Here is a 25,000-nt window from a genome sequence, read left to right as displayed (position 1 = left end):
CTACGTACGAAGTGGAAACTAGCCATCAGGGAATGAAATTATCAGCAAATTGAGACGATAATTGGCGTTTTTCGAGCAACCGAACAATTCAACGATACTTTTTCCAGCGAGAAATGTTTATTGGTCGCTGCTGTTGTCCACGACCAAAGATAGCCGAGAACTGAAAATCGCTCTTGCCATTTTCGCTATCCAACTTTATCGCCCTGCCAATTATCGCGATAATTATCAGAATGCAAATAACAAAAATTGTGCCACCAACGGGATTCGAACCTACACTGAAAAAATAAATCACATATCCAATGGAAAATTTCCATTAGTTTGGCTATATAACTGTTATTGGATTTACCGATGAAAATTTCTTCGGAAATATCACATGAAATTAATGCGGTATATGGAAAACATTAGGAAATCACATAGTTTCTATTGGAAAATCACATAACTTCGCAAAATCTATGTGATATTCCCATATAATTCAATGGACACGCATATGAAAACAGTCCATTTGAAAATCAGATGAAAACAATGTGAAAACTTTTTTCAGTGTAGACCCTCCACAAAAATGTGTCTTGGCGCGCACCATAACCATGCGACCACACAAGCTGCTCGAGAGGAAGAAGAAATTTGATGCATAAAAGCTGCATTCGGTGACGACGGCAAGACGGAAAGGCGAACAAAGAGCAGAAAGCAAACCAATCGACTTTTCATGGCTGGTGATAATCCATTTTCGGCGAGCGAGAACGCATTCTCGGGAGAAAACCGGGTGTGAATTTATCGCACGTCTTTTTTCGCTGATAATGCGAGCGAAAGAGTTTTCTGTGATCGCGATCGTGATTGACAATTGGCTTCTTTAGTGGTGTTGAGATAATTCCATATTCTGAATCTGCATGCCAAACTGAGCCGAAATCCAAATTTTCATCAATTTTGGAGCCCGGGAACCTATTTAAAAATCAATTTGAAATTTGTATGGGAGCGATTTGTCGAATCACCCCTCGTCGCATTTTGTACTGAGCGGAGCTGTCAAGCAGTTGCCCAGCTGTCAAAAGGTGATTTAAAAAAATCTCTTCGAAATTGATTTTAGATACCAAAAAGTTCTAAAAATCTGAAAAAAATCATAGCGGCTCAGAAAAAGGTGCTCTTTCGTTTAAAAATAAAAAATCATTGAATTTTTCTTAATTTAAAAACCCAATTTCATTCCCTAGTCATTAAACAAGACCACTTACGATGCGTTCGCTGTGAGCAAGCGATTTGCAAACTCGAGTGCAAACTACTGTGTTTTGAAACTCACCGTTGATAAGAGAAGGAAGCGAAGGAAGTGCCCGAATAAAACAGAGGGGCGGATCACTTTCAAAACAACTGAATCGAAAATGCGTTTTGATGGAAATGCGTTACAAAATGCTCCAATGCGTTGAAAAATGCATTTGAAAATGTAATGCGTTGAAAATACGCCAAAATATCCAATGCGTTGAAAAATGCACAGGAATGCACGACGAATTTTTGGAGTTTTAATACATAATTTGTTGAAAAATACGCCAATGCGTAGGAAAATGCGTGTTATTTATCAATGCGCATAAAAATGCGTGTTTTCTATCAATGTGTAGAAAAAATGCAAGTTTTTTTGTCAATGCGTATAAAAATACGAACAATTTTATCAATGCGTTGAAAAGTACATGCTGTAAAATTTTGACAGGTGTTGTTCAATTATAGAAATGCGTACCTCGCTAATGCGTAACAAAATGCGCCAATGCGTATGTCAATACGCAAGGCTGAATCGAAAATGCGCTAGTGATTCGCCCCTCGAATAAAACGGTATCATACAGTGCTGATACAGGTAATAATCACAGAGAAACAGACGTCACACTCTCATCGCTTCCCATCGATCACCTTTTTAACGGTTGGTTCAAATATTCGATAGCTGGTCAGTTGACCACTTGCGGAGCTGGTATCGTTTTTGCTCCTGTTTGACGTTTGCTCACTACCGCCATCTAGTGGCAGCCCGGCCAAACACAGTACGTTTAGCATTGGGCGATAGCGTTTTCGTGACGATGCTTTTTAATGAAATTTGTTCTAAGTGTTACGTCTGTTTCTCTGTGTAATAATTTTCTGATCATACATGTAATCGTATATTGGATTGTGGATTGTAAGCCAATGATAGCGTGAATCATTTGGATGATAGCAGATATGATATTCGGATGTTTGATGATAGACCGAATGGGTTGTTAAGTATCGTTACCATTAAAAAACGCCATTTTTCTCGAACAAAAATTTTGCGATATCGTTCATGCTATAATAATTTTATCATTCGCTTTATGATACAGGGAATAATAAAAACAAAGCGGAAATATTTCATCGGATCCGCATTATTGACAAAAAAAATGATACACCACTGCGGTATTTTCCGCGGTATCTGCCAGCTTTGTGAATCATAATGGGAATCGTTGTTTACATTTTAGTCGTTTTTTTAGTATTTTTTCCACGATCTGGAATCGAAGTGTGATTATCGGGATTACTCCTTGCTCATCGCGCTTTATTCCATTAGACCATTTTAACTGCGTGCTCGCGGGTAGTTTTAAGGTGATCATGTTTTAAAGGTGGAAAAGTAGAGTAGAAATCTTGTAGTAAAAATGACTAATATAGTGGTCTTGGAGCAAGCCTTGGAGGATCATGTGAGAAATTGCACCAAGGACCTGTATCATCACATCAACTCGTAGTGCCTGGAAATGTAAATCGGGTGTTTCCAGATACAATTTGCAATAAGTGGAGGTAATTGCAACAACGAAGGTACCCACCTTGGTACCCAACAAATAATTATTTTTTCAATAAACTATCTGGAAGAAGTCAATAAAAAGAGATTGTGCGTTCAGAAAAATTTTCAGAGCCTTTAATACTCTCAGATGGTGCTACAGATGGCAAGGTAAATGTGGATAATGTTATAATCATATCGAAATTGTGCCGTTGCATCTTGAAGTTATCAGAAAATCATGCAGAAAACAACCTCGACCAAAAATCTACCGAAAAAGTGAATCATTTGAATCATTCCAGTATTATCCAGTGAATCGTTATCATTGATTATGTTTCTTGAAAAGTATTGGATGATCTTACATTGAGTCCTCCAATCATGCAATTATTGACATGATTACTTGTAATGTGATCATACCATCAATGAATATCTTATAATATGTGCGACACCATGTGTCATAATAATCTATTCGGGTGAGTAAGGTGACACTTCTGTTTGTCTGTGTTCACTGCGAAACCGGCATTACCCTTTAAGGAGTTAAAAGTACCCTTTTTTTGCTTGTATATGGAGCTGTCAAAATAAAGGGTACTTGTCAATTTCTTGAAATGGGTAAATTTTGCCCTACTCATAGATCCGACCGTGTACTCTTCAATGGGTGAAAAATGTGTTGAACAGTTTCATGGCGCATCCAGTCGCACAAGACTGATGTTTGTGATTCTGCTAAGTTTGACGATTTTTTTTCGGGTAAGTGCAAAGAAATTAAATTATGTCTGAAAGTGACGAATTGATTAAGGATTTTTCATTTTATTAGGATGTTCGTGGTTCTGGATCGACTAAGCCTTGGGCTCAGCGATCAAATTTGGAGCCAACATTTTATCGACCGAAGACCAGATGCCGAAAAGTCATTAAGAATTAAAGTTTAATTCATTAATGAATAAATATTGCACATATACAAAATATAATTAGTGTTGTTTTTCATTTGATTGATAATTTCAAAAGTTCAAAAATCTCTAAGTCCGCATAAAATGATAAAAAAGGGTAAATTGTACTCTTTTCAAATTTCAAATCGTTCTAGAAAAAGGGTAAAATTCACTCGTTGATTTGACGTACAAGCGGTTTACCCTTTTAAGAGTAAATGCCGTTTACTCTTTTTATGAGTTCACCTAGTTACTCTCGAAATGGGTGAAAAAGTACTCTTTAAAGAGTACTTCAGTTTATCAGTGCAGGCCTTTTCATTATGACACAAAATCGTCAAAATCTTGTATCATGGGGCCATTCAAATATAACGTCTATCAATTTGGAGGTGGGGGAGGTGGATCTGAGAAAATGTGACATTCCATGTATTAAATATATGAAAAAGCATGACAGTTGGAGTGAGGGGTGGGGCGGGGGTCTATAAATACTAAAAAATGATGGACGTCATCTTTGAATCGCCCCAACTATCTAACAAAGCTGCTTGCACCAATCTGACATTTCCATAAGAATAAAAAAAAACTAACAGAGGCCCCCAAAATTTATCAGCTGTTGATCAGAGCCGGGTGGCATTTGTGTCTGCGACGTCTTGTGGAAAGCACCGTATGTTCGTGCTGTGTTTGTGACGATTGTTCAAACTATTCTTACTCATTGAATTTTTTGTAATAAGGGTAATAGGTGTCATCGATGTGGTTGTTGGCTGGTTGCCATTACTGAACATAGTAACGAGTTGCGTGAAAATAAAATATTTAGAACATGCCAACGCCCCGTGCCGCAAAACCGGTCAAGGTAAAATATGACTTAGTTTTTAATGCATGCATTCGAAACAGAGCTTTTAAGTAATTAATTTGAACCAACTTTTTCGTGCAGCCAAATCTCCGTCAGTTGTACATTGCAAGGATGAACGCAGCAATTCTACACCCAATCGAGGTAGGTAATTTCGTTTTGATTCTATGGACTTATCCATCGATGAACCGAATTCATCGCGGTCCGAGAATTTTGACACTAGAGCGGGGCCGTTCCAATCAGAATTGGACGATTCTGATTGGAACAGACCCCGCTCTAGTGTCAAAATTCTCGGACCGCGATGAATTTGGTTCATCGGTGGATAAGTCCATGGACTTAGGGAACGTTCAAAAATTACGTCCAACATTTGGGGGAGGGGGGGGGTTTAGAAAAGTGTGACAGTACGTGTATTGGGTATAGGGAAATTGCGTGACAGAGGGGGGAGGGGGGGTCTAGAAATCCCGAAAAACGATGGACGTAATTTTTGAATCTTCCCTTATCCACCGATGAACTGAATTCATCGCGGTCCGAGAATTTTGACACTAGAGCGGGGTCGTTTTCCAATCAGAATCATTCAATTCTGATTGGAACGACCCCGCTCTAGTGTCAAAATTCTCGGACCGCGATGAATTCGATTCATCGGTGGATAAGTCCATTGTGCAAATTGGATTGGTTCATTCAATAATCATAATATTGTTGCCATCCAAGACAATAACCATGAAAATATGATTAGTGTTTTGCAGAGAGCTCACCGTACAATGCTTCTTACTGGATGAAGCGAGGATGCAAAGCCCCTAGCAAGCGTAAGTAATATTTTGACAGAACCTCACAAATTAACGCATCTACATTGCTCATCAGCCAAACGATGTTTGTGTTGCTGAGCCCTGATTAATTTTAACCCTATCAATCCTCCCGATTTCCCACTATCCACCTCTACTCACGCCGAAATCGATTCCTCGATGAAACTGCTCTCGCGCTCGAGCGCGACCGTGTCGACATCGATGAAGCCGGCAAAGCACGGACCAAAACCCCTCGGTCGATTTTCTCGCTTGATCGACTGCGAGAGGGTGCGCCCCATTTTGACAGCGTGGACGACGTGTCATTCACTCGGAATTTTGCATCGGAAATTTTTCGAAAAGTTCCCCGATTATGATTGGAGAAAATGGCACGGGGTGTTGAAATCGCTTGGGATTGTGAAATTTCGGTGGAAAAGTTGGGCACTTTTGGATGAATAAACGGTGATGAGGGAGCGTTCATCGAACCGTCCAGAAAGTTTGGGGGGCGCAGTCTCGTGGACGCCGACGTCGACGCGAAAGTCGTCGATTGGGTTGGTGACGGTGGCGCCTCCACCCGGTTCGTCGATGCCACCGTCACGTGAGCACCGGTGGTCGATTATTTTCGTGGCCATGATGGGTATGGGGAGAGGTTTGGGAGCGGTGGATTTGTGGTTTCTTTCGTTCGCCTTTGGGGGAATGGCGATGGGATGATGACGTCATGGGGTGGTGAGTGTGAGAGTGAGCGAGATGGGTGGTGGTGAGTGGCGTGCCTCGTGATTGGAGCATTGGAATCGATGGAGAGAGCGTGCGAGAGAGGAGTGTTGGTGTTGGTGGAAAACGCTGGCCAGCAGCTAGCAGCGAAACCACGGCAAGTCAAAGCAGCGATCGGACTCGGCCAGTCAGTATAGTGAGTGAGAGCGAATCCGCAGCCAGCCAAAAGCAAAAGCAGCGCTCCTCCTTGTGTCGTGCGTGTGCCAGCAGTAGCAGAAGCATTCAGAGCAGAGCATCGACGATTCACACAGGCAGGCAGGGCCCATCACATCACAAGCGCTAGGCAGCAAGCAGCAGAGCCAGAAGGAAAGAGTGTGTGTTGTTCGTTCGCCTCATCAAACAGCCGCCATTTTGACTTGTTCGCGACTTTGGTTTGGTGGAAAGGTTTTTTCGCTGGACTTTCCGTGGCCATTTGTGGGTCCCGGAGCGGCGCTAGGTCGGTCCGGACCGGACTTAATCGACGCGCGCCGACATTCCGGTCCGTTTGAGCCCGGTTCCGGGGGTACGTGCGGTAGTGAAATTTCCGGAAAATTGCGATCGAAATTTTGTGCTCGGATTTTCTTCTCGTCGACACTGGGACACCCGATTATTGCCCATTGCTTGGCGGTGTGCGAGCGCTGATCGATGTCGGGCCAACGTCGGACCATTTCTACGTCGTGGCGACGGTAAAGAGCAGCGAAATCGAAGAAACTGGGACCAAGAAGAGAGTCGCGCATTTTTAGTGCAAACCGATTTTCCTCCGAAGAGGAAAATCCACCATGGACAGTTTGAACTGATTGGACGTTTCCTGGACTAAAAAGTGAATAAACATTTGTGAAGTGCTTTTTTCCGTGAAAAAGTCGTGTTTTTTGTGCTCGGCGAGTGAAATTAAAACAAACTCCTCACAGGAACTGGGACCGACCGTCTCGCCCCCGATCGGGGGTCACTTTCCCCGCGAGATGTGGCCATTCAGTGTGTACGTTCGCCGGAGGGCAACCAAGAAAAAAATCCGCTAGGAAATCCGACCGGGATCGCTCGGAAACTCGGAACCGGACCGGGGAGCGATCCAACTAGGCGAAGACGTGTGTTTACGTTTCGCGCGATCCGTGTTCGTCGTCGTCGTCGTCGTCGACTACTTTGACTGTCAGTGAAGAATAATAGTGACAGTGCGTCAAATTGCGCGGTTAAAAACAAAATCGTTTCGGATTGTGCAAAATATCATCTCACCGACTGTTTATTTGCGCCAGGCGCGCTCTTCAAGAACGTGATTGTGTGAATTTGCAAAATTGTGCATGTTTTGGCCCGCGATTCCCGACACACGACAATCGGGCAAAAACAGTGTCGCTGAAGAAAGTTTCATCCCGCGGGTTATTCAGGATTGTCCGGCGATATTCCAAAACAAAATGCCAACAGCAGAGACAGTAGTAGTGATCGAAGCGGAAAAAGAAGAATTTGTGCGGCGGCGGCCGTCGTCAGCGGCGGCGAGGCCAACAGATGCGGTGAAATCGTACGATTAGGAATCGTAATTTCGGAAAATAATAAACTGTGAACCAAGAGGATCAAATCCCCTAGCTCTTCGAAGCGAGCGAGCCTCGGTGAAGAAAGGAAGATAGTGTCGTTCCGAGAGCTACTACAGTAGATAGTGGTGTTTTTCTTAGTTTTTTGTTTCGTTCGTTCGTTCTCGGGAGGAGCGCAAGTGCATTTTTCCTACTTTCCGTTCCGCGAGTTTTTTTTTCTTTTTGTTTAATTCTCGGCTGCAAGCAGCAGGAATCGGTGGCAAAACAATGGCCGATCACATGGAGGAACCACCGCTGAAGCGGGCCAAGATGCGAGATGGTAAGTTTCCGGACGAAGTTCCGTTTTTGGTCCGTGCGTTCCGAAGCAGGACACCACGGATCGAATCGGATCGGTCCAAATCCCAGTGTCATTTCTCTCCGCTCGCGGGTGGTGGGTGTGAGTGCAAGTGCGAGTGTGAGTGGAGTGTTGGTTGCGGTCAGAGCGCTAGAGAGCAGGAGATGGACGTGTGTTTTTGCGCGAGTAAACTTCTGCTCTCGCGCTCACCTGTTTTGTGTTGATAAACGCGGTTCGCGGCCAATCCCGGTCACGTTCACGCACACTAGTTGGGGTCGGTGTGGTGGCGTTTGCAGGTGTGTGCAAGAGAAAGGGTTCATCGGGAGCATGTTTTCGAGGGGAAGTTGGGAGAATGAGAGGCTGTCATTTGAAAGGGGTTCATTCGTCGATCAAATTGCGGGAACTCACCGTGCCTCAGATGGCGGTTGGATGTTGACGTTTCATGTTGTCCGGTGGCGAAAAGGGCTGAAATTCGTCCATTGGAAAGATTTTGTGTAATGATCAAAAATATTGCGTGACAAATTCAGTTTTTTTGGACCAAGACTTCTATCAGAAACTGGACTGTAGCCCTTATTCATTCCTAGCTTGACAGTAAACAGCTGGTAAACTGGCAAAATTCCCGACAACGTGGGGATCTTGTACAGAATTTTGATTCGTCTGTTTTGGCAGGTTTCGTCAACTCAAGCGAAAAAGTTTTTTTTATAATTTGAAACTGAAAAACTTGAATTTTTCATGAAATTTTATTTCACTTGAATAAATTGTGGAATTCTCATGGAAGCTAATTTCCAAATGATTAGTCTGCCCGTTCTAAAATATCTTGGAAAATGCTTTTCTTAAAACTCTTCGGCAATTCCTGAAAAAAATGGTTTATTCCCATGGATGAATTCCTGGAGGAATCTCTAAAGAAACCGCCTGAGCAATTCCTGACGGAGCTGCTGGAACAACTTCCGAAAGAATCCATGGAATAACTTTGAAGAAATTTCTGCTAAAATTTCTGAGGAAATCCTAGAGGAATTTCTGAGAAAGTACATAGAGGAATAATCGGCGAAGTTTTCGATGAATTTCTGCAGGAATCTCTGCAAGAATTTCTTCCAGCCTTTCCTCAAGAATCCTTATTGGAATCTCTGAAAAAATCTGTAGAAAAAAATCTGAAGAAATCCTTGGAGGATTTTCTGAGACTTTCTTAAGAAATCCATGGATCAATTTCTGGAAGAGAAACGTCTTGAAGGAATATCTAAAGGAATGCGAAGAAATCTCGGGAGTTTCCTTAATAATCTCTTGTAGAATTTCTAATGCAATCCTTGGAAAAAAATCTTTAGAAAGCATCTGAGAAAACTTTGAAGGAGTTCTGAATTTCTGATTCTTAATGTATCCGTAAATCATTTTCTAAAAAAATCTATGAAGTGGGCTTCGTGGCCGTGCGGTTAGCGGCGTCAGTCGTCTAGGCGTTTCGTAAGCCTCGGAGTGCGGGTTCGATTCCCGCTCCAGTCGGGGAAAACTTTTCGTCGAACGGAAAATTCTCCATTGGGCCACTGGGTGTTATGTGTGTTGTCCGTTGTCTCGTGTATGTGTAATGATCAGTCTGTGCAGCCTCTGGCTGAAGACGGTGTAGTGTCTTTTTTTTTTTTTAAAGTATTTTTGAGAAAGTTCATGCAGGGTTGTTACAACAGCGCGGATTTCGCGGATTTGGCGCGGATTTACCCATGGAATTTGGCCCTCGCGCGGATTTGGCGCCTATATTGCGCCTTTTCTGGGAATTAACTATGCTCCGTTTTATCGTAAGCATGAGCCCACTGCATAGTCCACATTCGTCCAGACGTAACCTATCGTCCGCCGCCGGCGGCGGTGTTCCTTTGAATGTAATATCCGAAAGATATCCGTTTATCGGAAGCCGAAAGGGTAATAGTAACCTGCCCGAGTTACTGGTACAATTTTGAAAGGCACCAGCTAGATTCTAGATAAATCCCTAGATTATTTCGGGAAAAAAATCTTTTGAAGGGTATCCTAGAGGAAACTGCTAGTAAAAACTTTGGCGAAAAACTCTGGGGGATCTCTGTCGGCATTCCTGGATATATTACTGCAGGAATTCTTGGAGAAACTCCTAAAAAATCCAGGAAATCCTGTAGGAATTTTTAAGGACTCCAGCAAGTAAATCTTGAAAATTGTCAACATTGTCATTCTAGGATTTTTCCAGTGATTATCCATTTTAAGGAACGTTTTCCTCTGGGCAGAGGCACAACCTTGTGATCAGCTTGATTGCTGTCAGGTCTCGGGGCTTAAATGTATCTTTACTCTACAGAGAAAGATGCACACTCGTGATGCCAAAAAGAACCGATACTTTTCGTGATCAAACGAAGAAGCGTCACGGCTCTTTTTTTGTTGTTTTTGACATATTTGATTTCTATTTCCATAAGGAAGGAGGTTGTTACACAATTTATCCTTCTATTTTTTTTAAATTATTATTAACCAAGCTTCCTATTGGGAATCTCGGTATACGTAAGGAACAAATCTTTATTTGGTCTAACTTGGTTGGAGGTTTAACAAGAAGTGAAATGAAAAACTATGTGTCAAACTATGTCGGGATCACCAATGCCTACTTGATCTTCAACACTTCCAATATTGAAGACACAAGATCAAGAATCACAAGAAGAGCTGTTTATGCTAGTTCACTGAACACGGTGCTTGATCGTCAAATTTGTTCATTTTGTGTGAAAATACGTTGACAATTTAATTAACAACACATTCTTTTACAGCTCAATTCGCAAAATCAATCTCCCACCTTTCCTTATCCTTAAAACCACGCAAAACTTTGAAGCCACATTGCTAAAGAGGTTGCAATACCTACTCCCAAATTCCACGGTGTATTATGGACGATGTGAGTTCTGGGACTTGCATTGGAGACTTGGCCCCATGATCCCCTTGTGCATCAATAAAATAAAATAAGATTACTCCATTTTAAGGGACGTTTTCTCAGGTTTTGCCAAGTATTCTCCTTGAAAAATTCCTCACTGAAGATTCATTCAAGAACTACTAAGGCATTACTCAAAAAATGTTCGAAGTGATCTTATGAGAATTTTTCATGAGTATCCTTCTCAAATTCATACTGGTTTCAAAAAATTCTTTTAAAAAAAATTGTTCGGGTTACTGTCTCCAAAAATATTCAGTAATACTTAAAGAAAGCCAAGAAAGTTCCAGTCTGTTTATTTCAAAGATTTTTTTTTCAGTTTCTTATAAAATTTCTTCAGTTTTTTTAAATATTTTTCCCACGAATACACTACCTAGTTCTTGGGATGTTTCTCCTGAGATTTTGTCTAGAAAATTATTTTCAAAAATCGCCCAATGGATCTTTAAGAAATGTTTTTGGAAAAAAAATAACGAAAGTTTTGCCGAAACGTCTTCAAACTCACTTTCAGAAAGCATGAGTTGCGTTGATTTACGAATCAGAAGTTTATTCTTCATTCAGCAGTCCATTCCAGTTTAATGGATTTAATGGATTTCTTTAATAACGTGAAGAAAGAAAAAAATACCTTCACGCTCTCGCAGATTTTGCGCGAATTCATTTCCAGTATCGCGCGGATTTGGCGCGGATTTTTTTCCACCCTCCTCGTAACAACCCTGTTCATGGAAAGTTTTCTAGATTCATAAAAAAATCGCTATGAAAAAAAATCTGAAGAAATTCGTCGATGAATATCTGTAACAATTTATGCAAGATTTTTGAAAAGAATTCTTGAAGTATTTTCCAATAGAATCCATCCATGCTACATTTTTGGAAGCTATCCGTGCAAGACTTTCTTAAGAAGTTCTAGGAGAAATTTCTAGGGGACACACTAAAATCTAAAGGAATCCCTATAAGATTTTATAAAAGATTTTTCGACTGAATTTGTTTAGGATTTCCTGGATGTTGTTTTAAAGTAGGTAAATCTACGAGGGGTTTCCAAAGGAGTCATTGAAAGATTTTTTAAGAATCCCTGGTAGATTTTTCCATGAACCCGTGAATGTTTTTTTATTGAATCCTGATTGAGATTGATTTCAGCAAGGATCCAAGATAGAATTAACGAAAAATCTTTGAAAATTTCTCAAAGTAATCTTTGGAGAAATTTGTAAAGAAATCGCTAGAGAAAAATCTGGAAATATTTCTGAAGAAATTATTGATCGAATTTTTGATGAAAGCCATTGGAGATTTTCTGTAAGAATCTCCAGAAAAAAATGTGAAGGAACCTCTAGGGGTATTTCTTTGGGAATCCTTGTAGAAAATTCCCGAATGGATCTCACAATTCTAAAAAATCCCAGTGAGATTTTCTGATAAAAATTCAGATTAAAAAAAATGCCCTGTAGCAAAGCAAAACCCGGAGAAAGTTTTGGAATGAATCCTTGGAAGATCGTTTGAGAGAATGCCTAAAGGAATTTCCGATGGATTTTTTGAAAAGAATATCTTGAAAAGTCCCGAAAAAATGAGTAAATCTTTTGAAGGGACCTGGGATCGAATCCCACTCCCGACAAACTCACAAAATGTGAGTTCTTCCTTCGGAAGGGAAGTAAAGCGTGGGTCCCGAGATGAACTAGCCTAGGGCTAAAAATCTCGTTAATACAGATAAAAAAAACTCTTGAAGGGTTTTCTAAAGAAATACCTTGAGGAATTTCTGCAGAAACTCATGCACAACTTTCTTATACGACTCTTTGTAAAGCTTCTAGAAGAATCCCTAGTGGAATTTCTGGAGAAATTGGAAGTTGATGTGGGAATTTCCGGTTTTATGGAGATCCAAAGTTTCTCTAGAAGTATTCCCAGTATTGCTCCCAGAGTTCCGTGGGCTTCTACCAGGAATAATCCCGAGATCTCCACAAGAGTTGAGCTTCCCTCAGGATGTACCGGAGATGTTGTCGCGGAATTTCTGTTAGAGTTTCTCTCGGGATTCCTCTTGATGGAGTTATTCCTGGAATATCTACTAAAGCTCCTCCAAGGGTTTTAAGGAGTTTTCTGCAGAAATTCCTTCCGGGATTTCTTCCGAAGTTCCTCCTATGATTTCTTCAAGAAATTTCCGACAGCTTACTTCTAGAGTTTCTCCTTGGATTTCTACAGAAGTTTCAGCTGGTATATTTCCCATCGGTTCTCGCGGGATTTCTTTTGAAATTTCTCTCGGAGTTTCTCCCGGAACTTCTCTCAAAAGATTCCTTCCGGTGTTGCTCCTGGGATGTCTCTCAGAGTTTTTCAGAATTTATCCTGGAATTTCTTCTAAGATTTTTGGAGAGTCTTCTGGGATTTCTGCAGGAGCTACTGCTGGTATTAAGGCCATCCCTTGTAGTTGATTATCTAATTTCGTGCAGTGATTCATCTGAGATTTTTTTCTCACAGATTTTCTCGGGATTATTCCCAGAACACTTCCCGAAATCTCTACCAAAGATTATCCCGAGATTCTGGATGCTCCTTTTTGGGATTTCTTTAAAAATTGCTCCCAGAGTTCTTGCAGGGTTTTTTTTTTCAAAGAGTTTTTCTCAGAATATCTCCTGGGATAAATTTACAAGATTTCTTGTAAGAAATTCCCGGAGAAAATGTCTGAAGAAAATCCGCTCAAATTTTGCGAAAATCTCCGTAAACATTTATTGGAGAAATCTGGAGAGGAACTGAACGAAATTCTGAGAGAAAATGGCGGAAAAAGTTCAGAGGCTTATACCAGGAGGAAATATCAAGAAAATTTAAGGAGGAACTTTGAAAACCCATTAAAGTGAGTTACGAGTGAAATCCCGCAAGCAAATCTACGAGTATTATTTGAAAACGGTCTAAGGAAGAAATCCCTGGAAGAACTTCTGCAACAAAAATCCCGAGTGAAACTGTTAGAAATTTAGGCGAACCAGGGACAAGGCTGAAAGCCTCTAAAATACAGACACAAGAGAAAACTATCCCGAAGCCACTAAGAGAAATTCCTGGAATTCCTAGAAGAACTTTGGACAAATTTTGGAAAGATTTCCGGGAGGGATTCAGCGAGAAACTCTGGTAGAACCGCCGGTCGTTAAAATTAAACAATGATTTTTCATAAGGGCCTAACTGACTTGATCGGTTTCTCTTCGTCGACTCTCTCTTTCGCTAATAACTTGACTAGAGTATTTATTACTCTAGCAGAGAGTTGGTGAAAACCCTCGAAAAAACTGAAATCGTGACAAATCTCGGAAGGAACTATTTATGGAACAAAATTCGTAAATTTATTTATCGTAATTTTAAATTTTATTTTGTCTTATGAGTAGACATCGACACTGATTTTTCATTAGGGCCTAACTGACATTTTCGATTTCTCTTCATCGATGCTCTCTTTTTGTTATCACAGAATGTGTATTGAGTTTTCTAAAGATTTTTTGGTTGAAATGCGAAGAAGACGACTGCATCTTGCTATAGAAACAAAAAGAATAATGATTTTGTGTGTTTTTATCAAGTTATTAGCGAAAGAGAGAGTCGACGAAGAGAAATCGATCAAAGCAGTTAGCAGTTATCAAAGAAAATCGCGTTAAGTACTGTTCCTTTGAATTCCACTAAGAATTTGCATCCTTTGACAGATACGTATTTCGACCTCAACTGTAAGGTCGTCTTCAGTGTCTTGTACTTGACTTGTCGAGTCAAGTACAAAGCACTGAAGACGACCTTACAGTTGAGGTCGAAATACGTATCTGTCAAAGGACGCAAATTCTTAGTGGAATTCAAAGGAACAATACTTAACGCGATTTTCTTTTTATTTACAGATATTCCCCCTAACAAGCCCAGGTTAATCATCATCATTGTGAGAATTTGTTAATTACACCTTATGTGCAATGGATGGAGGTAACTATGTTGAATCTCTTTACACCGATTTTAGTAAAGCGTTCGACAAACTTGACATTCCAATGTTGATTTTCAAGCGTGATAAAATGGGAATCGAGTCAAAATTTCTGAAATGGATCGAATCGTATTTAACTGACCGTTTACAGATACTAAGATTTGATGGAAAAAAAATCAAAACCTATCAAAGTAGGGTATTGGTTCCCTTATTAAGCATGTGGTTCCCATTTTCATCCTACGAAAAACAAAGGAATGAAGCACTGTTTGTTTTGTTTCTTATTTTTGTATTTTTTGTTAGAAGTGAGCACGCATGAAAACAAAAAGAACGGAATCAATCGGTGCCGTAATCGCTTGTTTTCGAATAGGATGAAATTGGGAGCGTGAGATTACTGATGGAACACAAACCCTATCATCGGGAGTTCCTCAAGGCTCACATTTGAGACCTTTGCTTTTCATATTGTTTGTAAACGATATCACGTATATTCTTAAGCACATCAAGATCCTCATATATGCTGACGATATCAAACTACTGCAGTTAAACATGAAAAAATGTAATTCAATTACGTTCAGCAGAAAACAGCACATCACCAACCACTATATTTTTAGGAAATCAAGAAGTTGTAAAATGTAATAGAATTAGAGATTTAGGAGTTATCTTAGATTAGACGAAATAAATAAATAAGTAATTAAATGTATTTCTGGGATTTTTTTATTTTTTTTTTGGGACATTCATGCAAATAACGTTATTGTATATGTCCATTGCTCAAAATATTGGCACTTGAATCAACAAGAAATACACAAATTTCAGAGGTCCCATACAGAAAGTGTGTCACTGGAGCAGGGATGTCAAGATGATTTTTTGAAAAATCTGTATCACTATTTCCAAAAATCTATATCCCATATAAAGACTATCAGTTTTTTTTGTCGGATTGTTTACTTTTCGGCTCGGCATTTAGTCGCGTTGTTGTGCTTGATTAATATATTCGAATTTTGTGTATTCCCGTGGTTAATCGTCTCGTCTACAACAGTGTAGTGGAAGATTTCGTGTGGCGAGTGTTAACATTGAGAAATCACTTCGAGCAAAATATCGCCTCTTGTGTCGGCAGTGCACCGTTTTTAACGCCGTTGTGACATCATACCCTCTGTGCACTTTTTGGGCTACCGTACTTTCTACCCACACGGATAAACAACGCTGTTAGAGCATCCCTACCGTGCAGTTGCTAAACGTGTTGCAGAATAGAATCGTCGAATATGTCGACCTCTGCTTGCGATCACTGTGCGAGACCCGTCAAGGAGGAGGATTCCATCGCTTGTATGGCTTTTTGTGATAAGGTGTTTCATCTGAAATGTACGGCTACGCCCACGACGCCTGCAAAGCTCAATGAGCCGTTCGTCAAAATTGTTCAGGAATGTTCGAACCTTTTGTGGATGTGCGACGACTGTGCGAAATTGATGAAGATGATGAAATTCAAGTCTGCCGTGTCATCTCTGGGAGACGCGATTAGTGAAATCACCGCAAAACAAGAGTCTGTGCACACCGAGATTAAAAAGCAATTGGCTAAACAGGGACAACAAATCGCACTATTATCGAAACGCATTAATCCTTTGACTCCGACTAGAGAAGCCGGCAACTTCTTCCGTCAAACTCCCACGCAACCGCCTTCGAAAAGAAGCCGCGATGATGAAGCAGCTACGAATCAGCAACTTCTTGGCGGTACTAAAGCCGTGACCGATTCCAGCGTAGTCACCGTTCCTGAACCCGTCGAGCTACTTTGGATCTACCTTTCTCGTATCCATCCAAGCGTTGAACGAGATGCGGTAGAAAAAATGGTGAAGGATTGTCTACCGAGTGTAGATTCAGTCAAGGTCATTCCGCTAATACGGCAAGGAGCCGACACGAGTCGTTTGAGTTTTATCTCCTACAAAGTTGGAGTCGACCCAAAATTCCGTGAATCGGCGTTGAATACAGACACCTGGCCAAAGGGTATTCTGTTCCGTGAGTTCGAGGACCGTTCTGCAAAAAACTTGTGGCTACCTCGTTCGAATACACCCACAATTGTGGCTTCCGACGAAGTTTTCTTATCGCCGGCTTCGATTCCCGCTCCTGCCATGGACCTGACATGCTAAGGGCAAATAATCTCTGCCACAACTCGTTTATCGTAGCTCCGCTTTGTGATATGCAATCCAGAACCGACGTGCCGATCACGGAACCCAGACGCATCGTAGAAAGCTTCTTGGAAGCCCCTGATCGCCCCAATTCAGTCCCGCCTCCCGCTGCCTTCGCTCATCACAGTCGTCTGGGTCCTGATTTTGGTGGTAGAGAAGGGGTCTTCCATCAAGCTTGCCTTGGCAAGTATAAATTCAATCCTAGTATTTCGTCGTGTGATGAGTTCTCCCCCACCCAGATTGACACATGCCCAGCCTACAACGACACGCCGACGACGTCTTCTAATCATCCCATGACGCTGGAGAGTTCTTCCACCATAGAAAGCATATTGGGAGCCCCTAGTTCCTCTTACTCAGTCGCGCCTACCGCAGCCAGCGTTCATCGGAGTCGTCCTGGTCCTGAGTGTAGAGGTGGATTGGGGGTCTCCCAACTTGCTATTGAAGGCAAGTATAATTGTTATCGCCAAGATTCGCCACCTGATGCCGATTCGAATTCCAGCACCTCCGATTCACACTCAACTTCTCCTCGATCGCCTGGAATAAATGGAAGTAACTGGTTTCCATCATGCAACCTTCATGTCATCTCTGGTGAACGGACCCCGGGACGCATCTTTGCCGATTGCTCTAAGGAAGCCCCTATTCCACTCACCGCAGTCGTGCCCCTCCTGCCAGCGACCAGCAGCCGTCCCGGGCCTGCGTTTGAGATGGAAGACGGGGTCTTCCGGAACCCTGTTATCGGCAAGTACGATCTTCTATCGAATATACCGTCTCCTGAATCCCGTCCGATTTGCAGTCGATTCGCTGACAGAGATTCTACCGCCATGATAAAACGGGACATCGCTGTGTACTACCAAAACGTCGGCGGAATGAACTCAAGCATCGAGGACTACCGTTCAGCCGTTTCGGATGCTTGCTACGACATTGTTGTCTTAACCGAGACATGGCTAGACTCCCGCACGCTCTCCAATCAGGTGTTTGGATCGGAATATGAGGTGTTCCGATGCGACCGGAATCCGAGCAACAGCCGTAAATCTACAGGAGGAGGCACTCTTGTAGCTGTTCGTTCTAGGTTCAAGGCGAGGATCATCGAAAACGAGTTGTGGAAATGCCTAGAACAGGTTTGGATATCCGTGAAACTGGGCGACCGCACAATGTTTTTGTGCTCGTTGTACATTCCTCCTGATCGGATTCGTGACAACGAACTCATCGAAGCCCACTGTGAATCTGTTTTCGCTGTTATGGAGTCTGCCTCTCCGATTGACGACGTCTTCATCCTGGGCGACTTCAATTTTAGCAGCATCTCATGGATACCATCGCACAGTGGCTTTCTCTATCCAGATCCAGAACATTCGTCCATCCACGCCAGTGCTGTCATCCTGCTGGACAGCTATAGCGCTGCCACGCTCAGTCAAATCAACTCCACGACCAACGAAAATGGCCGTACTCTGGATCTGTGCTTCGTAAGTGCCCGGGATAAAGCGCCGTTCATTTCCACGGCTCCGTGTGCTCTGGTTAAAGACGTCCCTCATCATCCTCCGTTGATTTTGGCCTTTGAGGAATATCACCCCCTCAAGTTCTTCGATCGTCCCGCCACCGTATCCTACAACTTCCAGAAAGCCGATCATCGAAGTATTGGAGAAGTTCTATCCAGTATTGAGTGGGAAAATGTTCTCGATCCTCGTGACGTTGAAGCCACCGCTCAAACTTTTTCCCATGTCTTAGCATACGTCATCGAGAGGCACGTACCCAAGAAAATTCATCATCAAGGCCCTCGACATCCATGGCGAACCCGCCAACTGCGAAAGATGAAGTCTGCTAAGAGAGCAGCTCTGCGGAAATTCTCAACACACCGGACCCTTCCGCTTAGAAACCACTATGTGAGGCTCAATCATGAATATCAACGGGTCAGCCGGCTATCCTTCCAGCGGTACCAGCGAGGTATTGAGACCAAACTGAAAAGTCACCCAAAGACTTTCTGGAAATACGTGAACGAACAGCGCAAAGAATCTAGACTGCCATCGTCAATGCAGCTGAATGGTCAAACCGCCTCTACCACTGACGAGATCTGTCGGCTTTTTGCAAGCGTATTTAGCGACGAGACGGTGAGCGATAGTCAGGCTACCATCGCAGCCAACTACGTTCCACTAAATGGCCACTCACTGAGTGTAATCGATATCGACGATTCTGCAGCAAATCGATTTGAACGTTCAGCCAAGATCGCTTCGAAATAGTATCATGCTGACACTGTCTCTACGTCGAACGAACTATGGGATACACGGTGCGATCAGCGGCTTGCAGCGGGTATTCAATAGAGTAGCTTCGTTGTTTGATTTCCACTTCTCACGTGAGACTCTTCGCCGGAGGTTTTCGTCGTTCTTCGCAGGGCGAAATGACGGACCCTGATTGTGCACTTACTTTAGTTTCAACTCCTGACCAAGTTTTGTTTCGTTGAATGTTGTCTCTGTATTATTATTTATTATTAGTTTCTTGACCATGTCATTGTATCATACTTCTTAACCATCATTGGGGCTACACCCAGCCTGTTGATGAAATAAATAAATAAATAAATAAATAAAAATTTGGTGAAAAATCTGTATCTCATACAAAAATTTGTATTTCATATTTATTTATTTATTCACTTTACATCAACAGACAACTTTGTCCCAATGATGGTTAAAACTATTTGATACTACCAACTATAACAACAGATAACACAAACACAAAATCACTATTCGTCAGCATTTGTACAAAATATCACAGATAAATTACGTCTGATTGTTGCACGAGACAAATTAAAATCGAAACCGGTTGCTGCCCTATTGAACACTCGAAGAGCACCATGAATAGCGATATTCTGGCCGTAGTCGGTTCGTTGGAGCGGTAATCTCAGCATATTATTGTTTCGTAACGCTCTTGGACGGACGTTCAAATCAACTGCCGCCAGAATTGCTGGGCAGTCTGTTCTTCCTCGAATTGTGTCAGCCACAAACATTGCCCTGGCGATATTTCGGCGCGCCTGGAGTGTTTCCAACTGGATCAAACGACATCTACTCTCATAGCTCGGTAATCTAAACGGATCCTGCCATGGAAGTCGACGGAGAGCAAAACGTAAGAAGCGGCGCTGAACCGATTCGATCCTGTCCATACCGTTCTGGTGATACGGATACCAGACGACCGAGCAGTACTCTAGGGATGAGCGGACGAGCGAACAGTACAGCGACTTGAGGCAATGTATGTTGCTGAAATTCTTGGCGATGCGAAAAACAAAACCCATTGTTCTGGAGGCTTTTTCTACTACGTACGATACATGTTGTTTGAATGTCAGCTGAGTGTCAAGGATTACTCCCAAATCCTTCACATGGTCGACACGTTGAATTTCACAGCCATTAAGCTTATACGAGATGATGATCGGCTGGCGAATGTGGTAAAAAGACATTACGGAACATTTGTTTGGATTAACGACCATGCCATTCAAATCGCACCAATCCGCGAAAATATTGAGCTCTTCCTGAAGACGTATTGCATCATAAACAGAGCAAATCTTCAAGTAGATTTTCAAACGAAATCTGTACGGATGCTCAAAAATCCGTATAATACAGATAAATCTGTATATATGGCATTCCTGCACTGGACGGAGTGGATTTGAAAACGGATAATTTTTACGTGACGTAATTTATGGACTTTCTAATGAACTTTCATTTTGGAAGGAATCCACAGAAGGTTTGCTATAGATTTTTTTTGGAAAAAAAATAAGGAAACAGTTACAGCAAGTTAACCGATAGAGGGGAGTTGGCTCCTGTTACTGGTAAGCAGCATTCGAAATTTTCACTCATTCTCATAAAACTGTTACCCTTAAGTTCCTTCAGGAATTTCTGCAGGAGGTCTTCAGAAATTAGTCTAGTAGTTCCTGCACGGATTCCCTTTGAAGTTCCTTTAGAAAATCCTACAGGAGATCTTACAGAAATTAGCCCAGGAGTTCCTTCAGAGATTCCTCCAGGAGTTTCAGAGAATCTAGCAGATGTTTCCTCAGAGATTCCTCCTGAATTTCTTCAGGTATTTCTACAAAAGTTTCTTCATAAATCTCTCCAGGAATTCCTTCTTAAAGGAGGATACCTCCAGCAGAGATCAAGGATTCCTATATAAAAGTTCCTTTTAAGACTCCTTCAGGATTTCCTTAGGGGATTCCTCGAGAAGTTTCTTTAGGGATTCTTCCAGGGATCGCTCTTGGGGTTCTTTCAGATTGTATATTGAGATTGAAATTTTTCCGGAAGGACTCACGGATGCCTAGTAGTTACATCAGATATTTCTCCAGATACCCATCCACGAGTTCCTTTAGGAAATCTTGTGGGAACTCCTTCAATAGCTTCCTTAGGATTCTAATCTGGCATATCTCCAGTATATTCTTGAGAGATCTTTTATGGAGTTTCTACAGGAATTCTTCCAGGATTTTCTTCTGGAATTACTTCAGGATTTTTTGAGAGAATAGGGGATACCTTCTGCAAATCCTTCTCCCTAACCGAAAGATTCTCTTCGAAGATCTCGCCTGGAAATTCTTCGGAGATTCCTATCGGAATTTCTCCGGCAATTTCTTCTGTAATTCCTGCAGGGATTTATCCTGTAAATTTCTTCGGGGATTCCTTTCTGAATTACTTCGGGGATTCCTCATGGAATTCATCCTGCATTTCCTTCATGGATTTCTCTTGAAACTCATCCGGGGTTTCCTCCTGGAATTTCTTTAACGATTCCTCTTGGAATTCCTGCAGAGATTCCTTCTGGATATCCTTCAGGGATTCCTCATGAAATTCCTGTAGGAGTTCTGGAATTCCTTCGGGATTTCCTTCTGGAATTTTTTTGGTGATTGCTCCAAGAGTTCCTTCGGGGTTTCCTCTTGAAAATCTTCGTCTATTCCGCTTGGAAATCCTTCGATGATTCCTCCCAGAATTCTTTCAAGAGTTTCCCCTGAGATTCCTGCAGGTTTCTCCTGTAATTTCTTCGGGGATTTCTCCTAGAATTCCTTCAGGAATCCTTCCTTGAATTCCGTCTAGTATTCTTTCTGGATTTCCATCAGGGATTCTCCTGGAATTAATTCGAAGATTTCTCCTAGAATTTTTTTCGGGGATTTCTTCTTCTGTTGTTGCCTTCAAAAACGCCTTTAGGGGTCGATGAATAGAATAATTGTAACCATAACCTTTGTAACCTTTAGGGTTTCAATTATTAACAATCAAATAATGGTCGCTTCCCATCAGGTCAAGGAATGCTAATACCAACAGGGTATCGTTTATACTAAATAAATTACAAATAAATGTCATATATCCTTGGGCAACGGCACAACTTTGTGATCAACTTGATTGCTGTCAGGTATGGGGGCCTCAATGTATCTTTTCTCTATAGAGTATATAAAGATCGTGGTGCCAACAAGAACCGAAACTTTTCGTGATCAAACGAGGAAGCGTCACAGTCCTTTTTTGTTGTTTTTATATATTTGATTTCTATTTGCGGAAAGGAAGTTGATACACAATTTCCCCTTCTATTTTTTGACATTATTGACCAAACTTCCGAGTATTGAAGACACAAGAACAAGAATCACAAGAAGTGCTGTTTATGCTAGTTCACTGAATATCAAGCACCATATCGTCGAACTTGTTGAAAATACGCAAAGGTAAATAACGCTATAAATGGTGAATCAAAATTCAACTATCGCGCAACAATAATGACAATGTCGCAACCTGTATTTGTTGCGACAATCCACCTAATGTGACATATGTTTGTCCCAACTTGAAAATAATAGGATAAACATCGTACACCACGAGTTTAGAGATTTTTAAGCCTTGCATTGTGATTTTCGAACGGTAACTTCGAGTCGGTAAACACTGCAACTCTGTTGAAGATCTATCATCAAACAGTTTCGACTTTGGGTTAGTAATAATTGATTATTCACGAGTTGAAAAGTACGCAACAAATTCAGCTTCCGTTTTGTCTACAACAAAAACGTTGGAGATCATGTCATTATTTGTTACCAGTAGGGATAAAGAGTAATCGTCGCGCCTTCTTTGTTGCTTGTTTTGTGCCTCTTTTGTCTGACAATTCTCTTCACAACAACACATTCTTTCACAGCTCAATACGCAATATCAATCTCCCACCTTTTCTCATCCTCTGAGCCTCGCAAAACCCAAAAGCCGCGAGGCAAAAGGAGTTGCAATGCCTACTCCTAAATTCCACGATGTATTATGAACGATGTGAGTTCTTGGACTTGCATTGAAGACTTTCCCCATGTCCCCCTTGTGCATCAATAAAATAAAATAAATTACAAATAAATGTCATACATATTTATCTAAAACACTATTCAAATATTACTTATTAGGTACTAGAAATATCTAAAAAAAAATCATGTTTATAATGTTTGCCTTTTTTCTACCTCCCTCCAGAAATGATCATCGACCAAATGTTCGACCTGGAGAGCCACCTCCCGGACGAGCTGATGGTCGATAATACCTGGGTCGATTCCCTGTCCGGTGGTAATAAACCACCGGGACCGGGACCTGGGCCACAGATGAACGGCGGCGACGACCCCGGAGGGACATCCAATATGGCCCAGCAAATGGCACTGCGGCAACAGCAGCAGCAACAACAACTGCACCATATCATGCAGCAGCAGGTGAGTCTTTCTGTTTCAGGGATTGCTCTTTTCAGCCAGTGTGCTAAATATGATTCTTCCACTCAGGGTAATAAAAATATGGCTGGACAGCAGATCATCGGAATTGGACCGATGGCCAACAAGAGCCCGAACCTGCTGCCAATGAATCAGGGGATGGCGAACAATGTGGTGGTAGGCTCGATGGGAAGTGGGGCAATGCTAGGGATGAACAATATCGCCCAGAACAATGGTGGAGGAACGATCATGACGAATGCCTCCATGGGTCTGAGCGGAGGAGTCATGACTGGCGGAGGAATTGTGATAAACAACAACATGAAACCCGGTGGACCGAATCCAGGTATGATGCATCAGTTACCGAATGCGTTACAGAATGGACCGTTGAACAATCCGGGACGGATAGGAATGCCGGGTCAACCGGGGCAGCATATGGCGCGAGGGCCTGGCCATATGAATCCGGGGTTGAGGAATCTGATGCAGAACCATAATGTAGTTGGCATGGGAAATCAAATGGGCCAGATTGGACCGGGTGGACCATTTGGAGGCTATCAGCAGCCGAATGTAAGTGTGATGAACCCAGGAGGTATAGCTCCGGTACGGGTGTCCCCGCCAACGATCAACCGGATGCCCAACATGGCAATGGCCGGAGCGAGAATGGGAAATCCCCTCGGAGGTAATATTATGCCTGGAGCAGGAATAGGAATGAATGTCGTCAATGAAGGAGGCGTTGCCGCGCAGGCACAACCTCCTACTCCTTCACCAGCGCAACCTCAATCCGGCATTCCAACGGCCACGGTAAGGCCTCAATCAGCTACTCAGAACCAGCCAATGAATCAAATGAATCCAGCAGGTCCAGTGGGTGCTGCAGGAGCAACTCCCGGAACGGCCGGCCAACAGCCTGGTCCGACCCAAAGCGGTCCTGGTAACCCCCTGCTCGCGGATCCGGAAAAGCGTAAACTCATCCAACAACAGCTGGTGCTACTTTTGCACGCTCACAAATGCCAACGAAGGGAAACGGAGAATCCCAATAGCAATAACTGTACTCTGGCGCATTGTCGGACGATGAAGGAAGTCCTGACGCACATGCAATCCTGCCAACTAGGGAAGAACTGTCCCAAAACGCATTGTTCCTCGTCGCGGCAAATCATCAACCATTGGAAGAACTGTGCTCGACAGGACTGTCCGGTTTGTTTACCTCTGCGAGATACCAACAAGTATAAGCCGAGTCAACAACAACCCGGACAGCAACAACAACAGCAACAGAATCAACAACAGCAGCAACAGCAACAAAACCAGCAAAATCAACAAAATCAGTTAAAGAATCAACTGCAGCAAGGCGTTGGACCAGATCCAAATCAACAGCAGCAACAACAACAACCCGGTCAACCTGGCCAAGGTCCTATGGGGCAGATGCCAGGCCAGTTTAATCAGCTTGGTGGTGGAAATCAAGTTCAGTGTCCGTCCTCAACGGCACCGAATGCGATGGGTGGCCAGATCCAAATGCCTCC

General features: G+C 42.4%; 1 protein-coding gene across 1 annotated transcript; it reads left to right on the top strand.

The window, feature by feature from the left end:
- Positions 1-4,298: 4,298 nt before the first annotated feature.
- Positions 4,299-24,994, top strand: LOC134284681 (histone acetyltransferase p300-like; the record flags this gene model as incomplete). The annotated part of the gene is made up of 5 exons (XM_062843763.1): positions 4,299-4,498; positions 4,580-4,639; positions 5,229-5,298; positions 23,266-23,495; positions 23,562-24,994. Coding segments are annotated over exons 1-5 (1,826 nt in total), but the record flags the coding sequence as incomplete, so codon positions are not given.
- Between the last annotated feature and the right edge of the window lie 6 nt (positions 24,995-25,000).

Source organism: Aedes albopictus, unplaced genomic scaffold, assembly GCF_035046485.1.
Source record: "Aedes albopictus strain Foshan unplaced genomic scaffold, AalbF5 HiC_scaffold_511, whole genome shotgun sequence".
In the NCBI taxonomy this organism is placed as follows: domain Eukaryota; kingdom Metazoa; phylum Arthropoda; class Insecta; order Diptera; family Culicidae; genus Aedes; species Aedes albopictus.
Note: the sequence above shows the minus strand (reverse complement) of the source record. Positions and strands in the feature narration are given on the sequence as shown.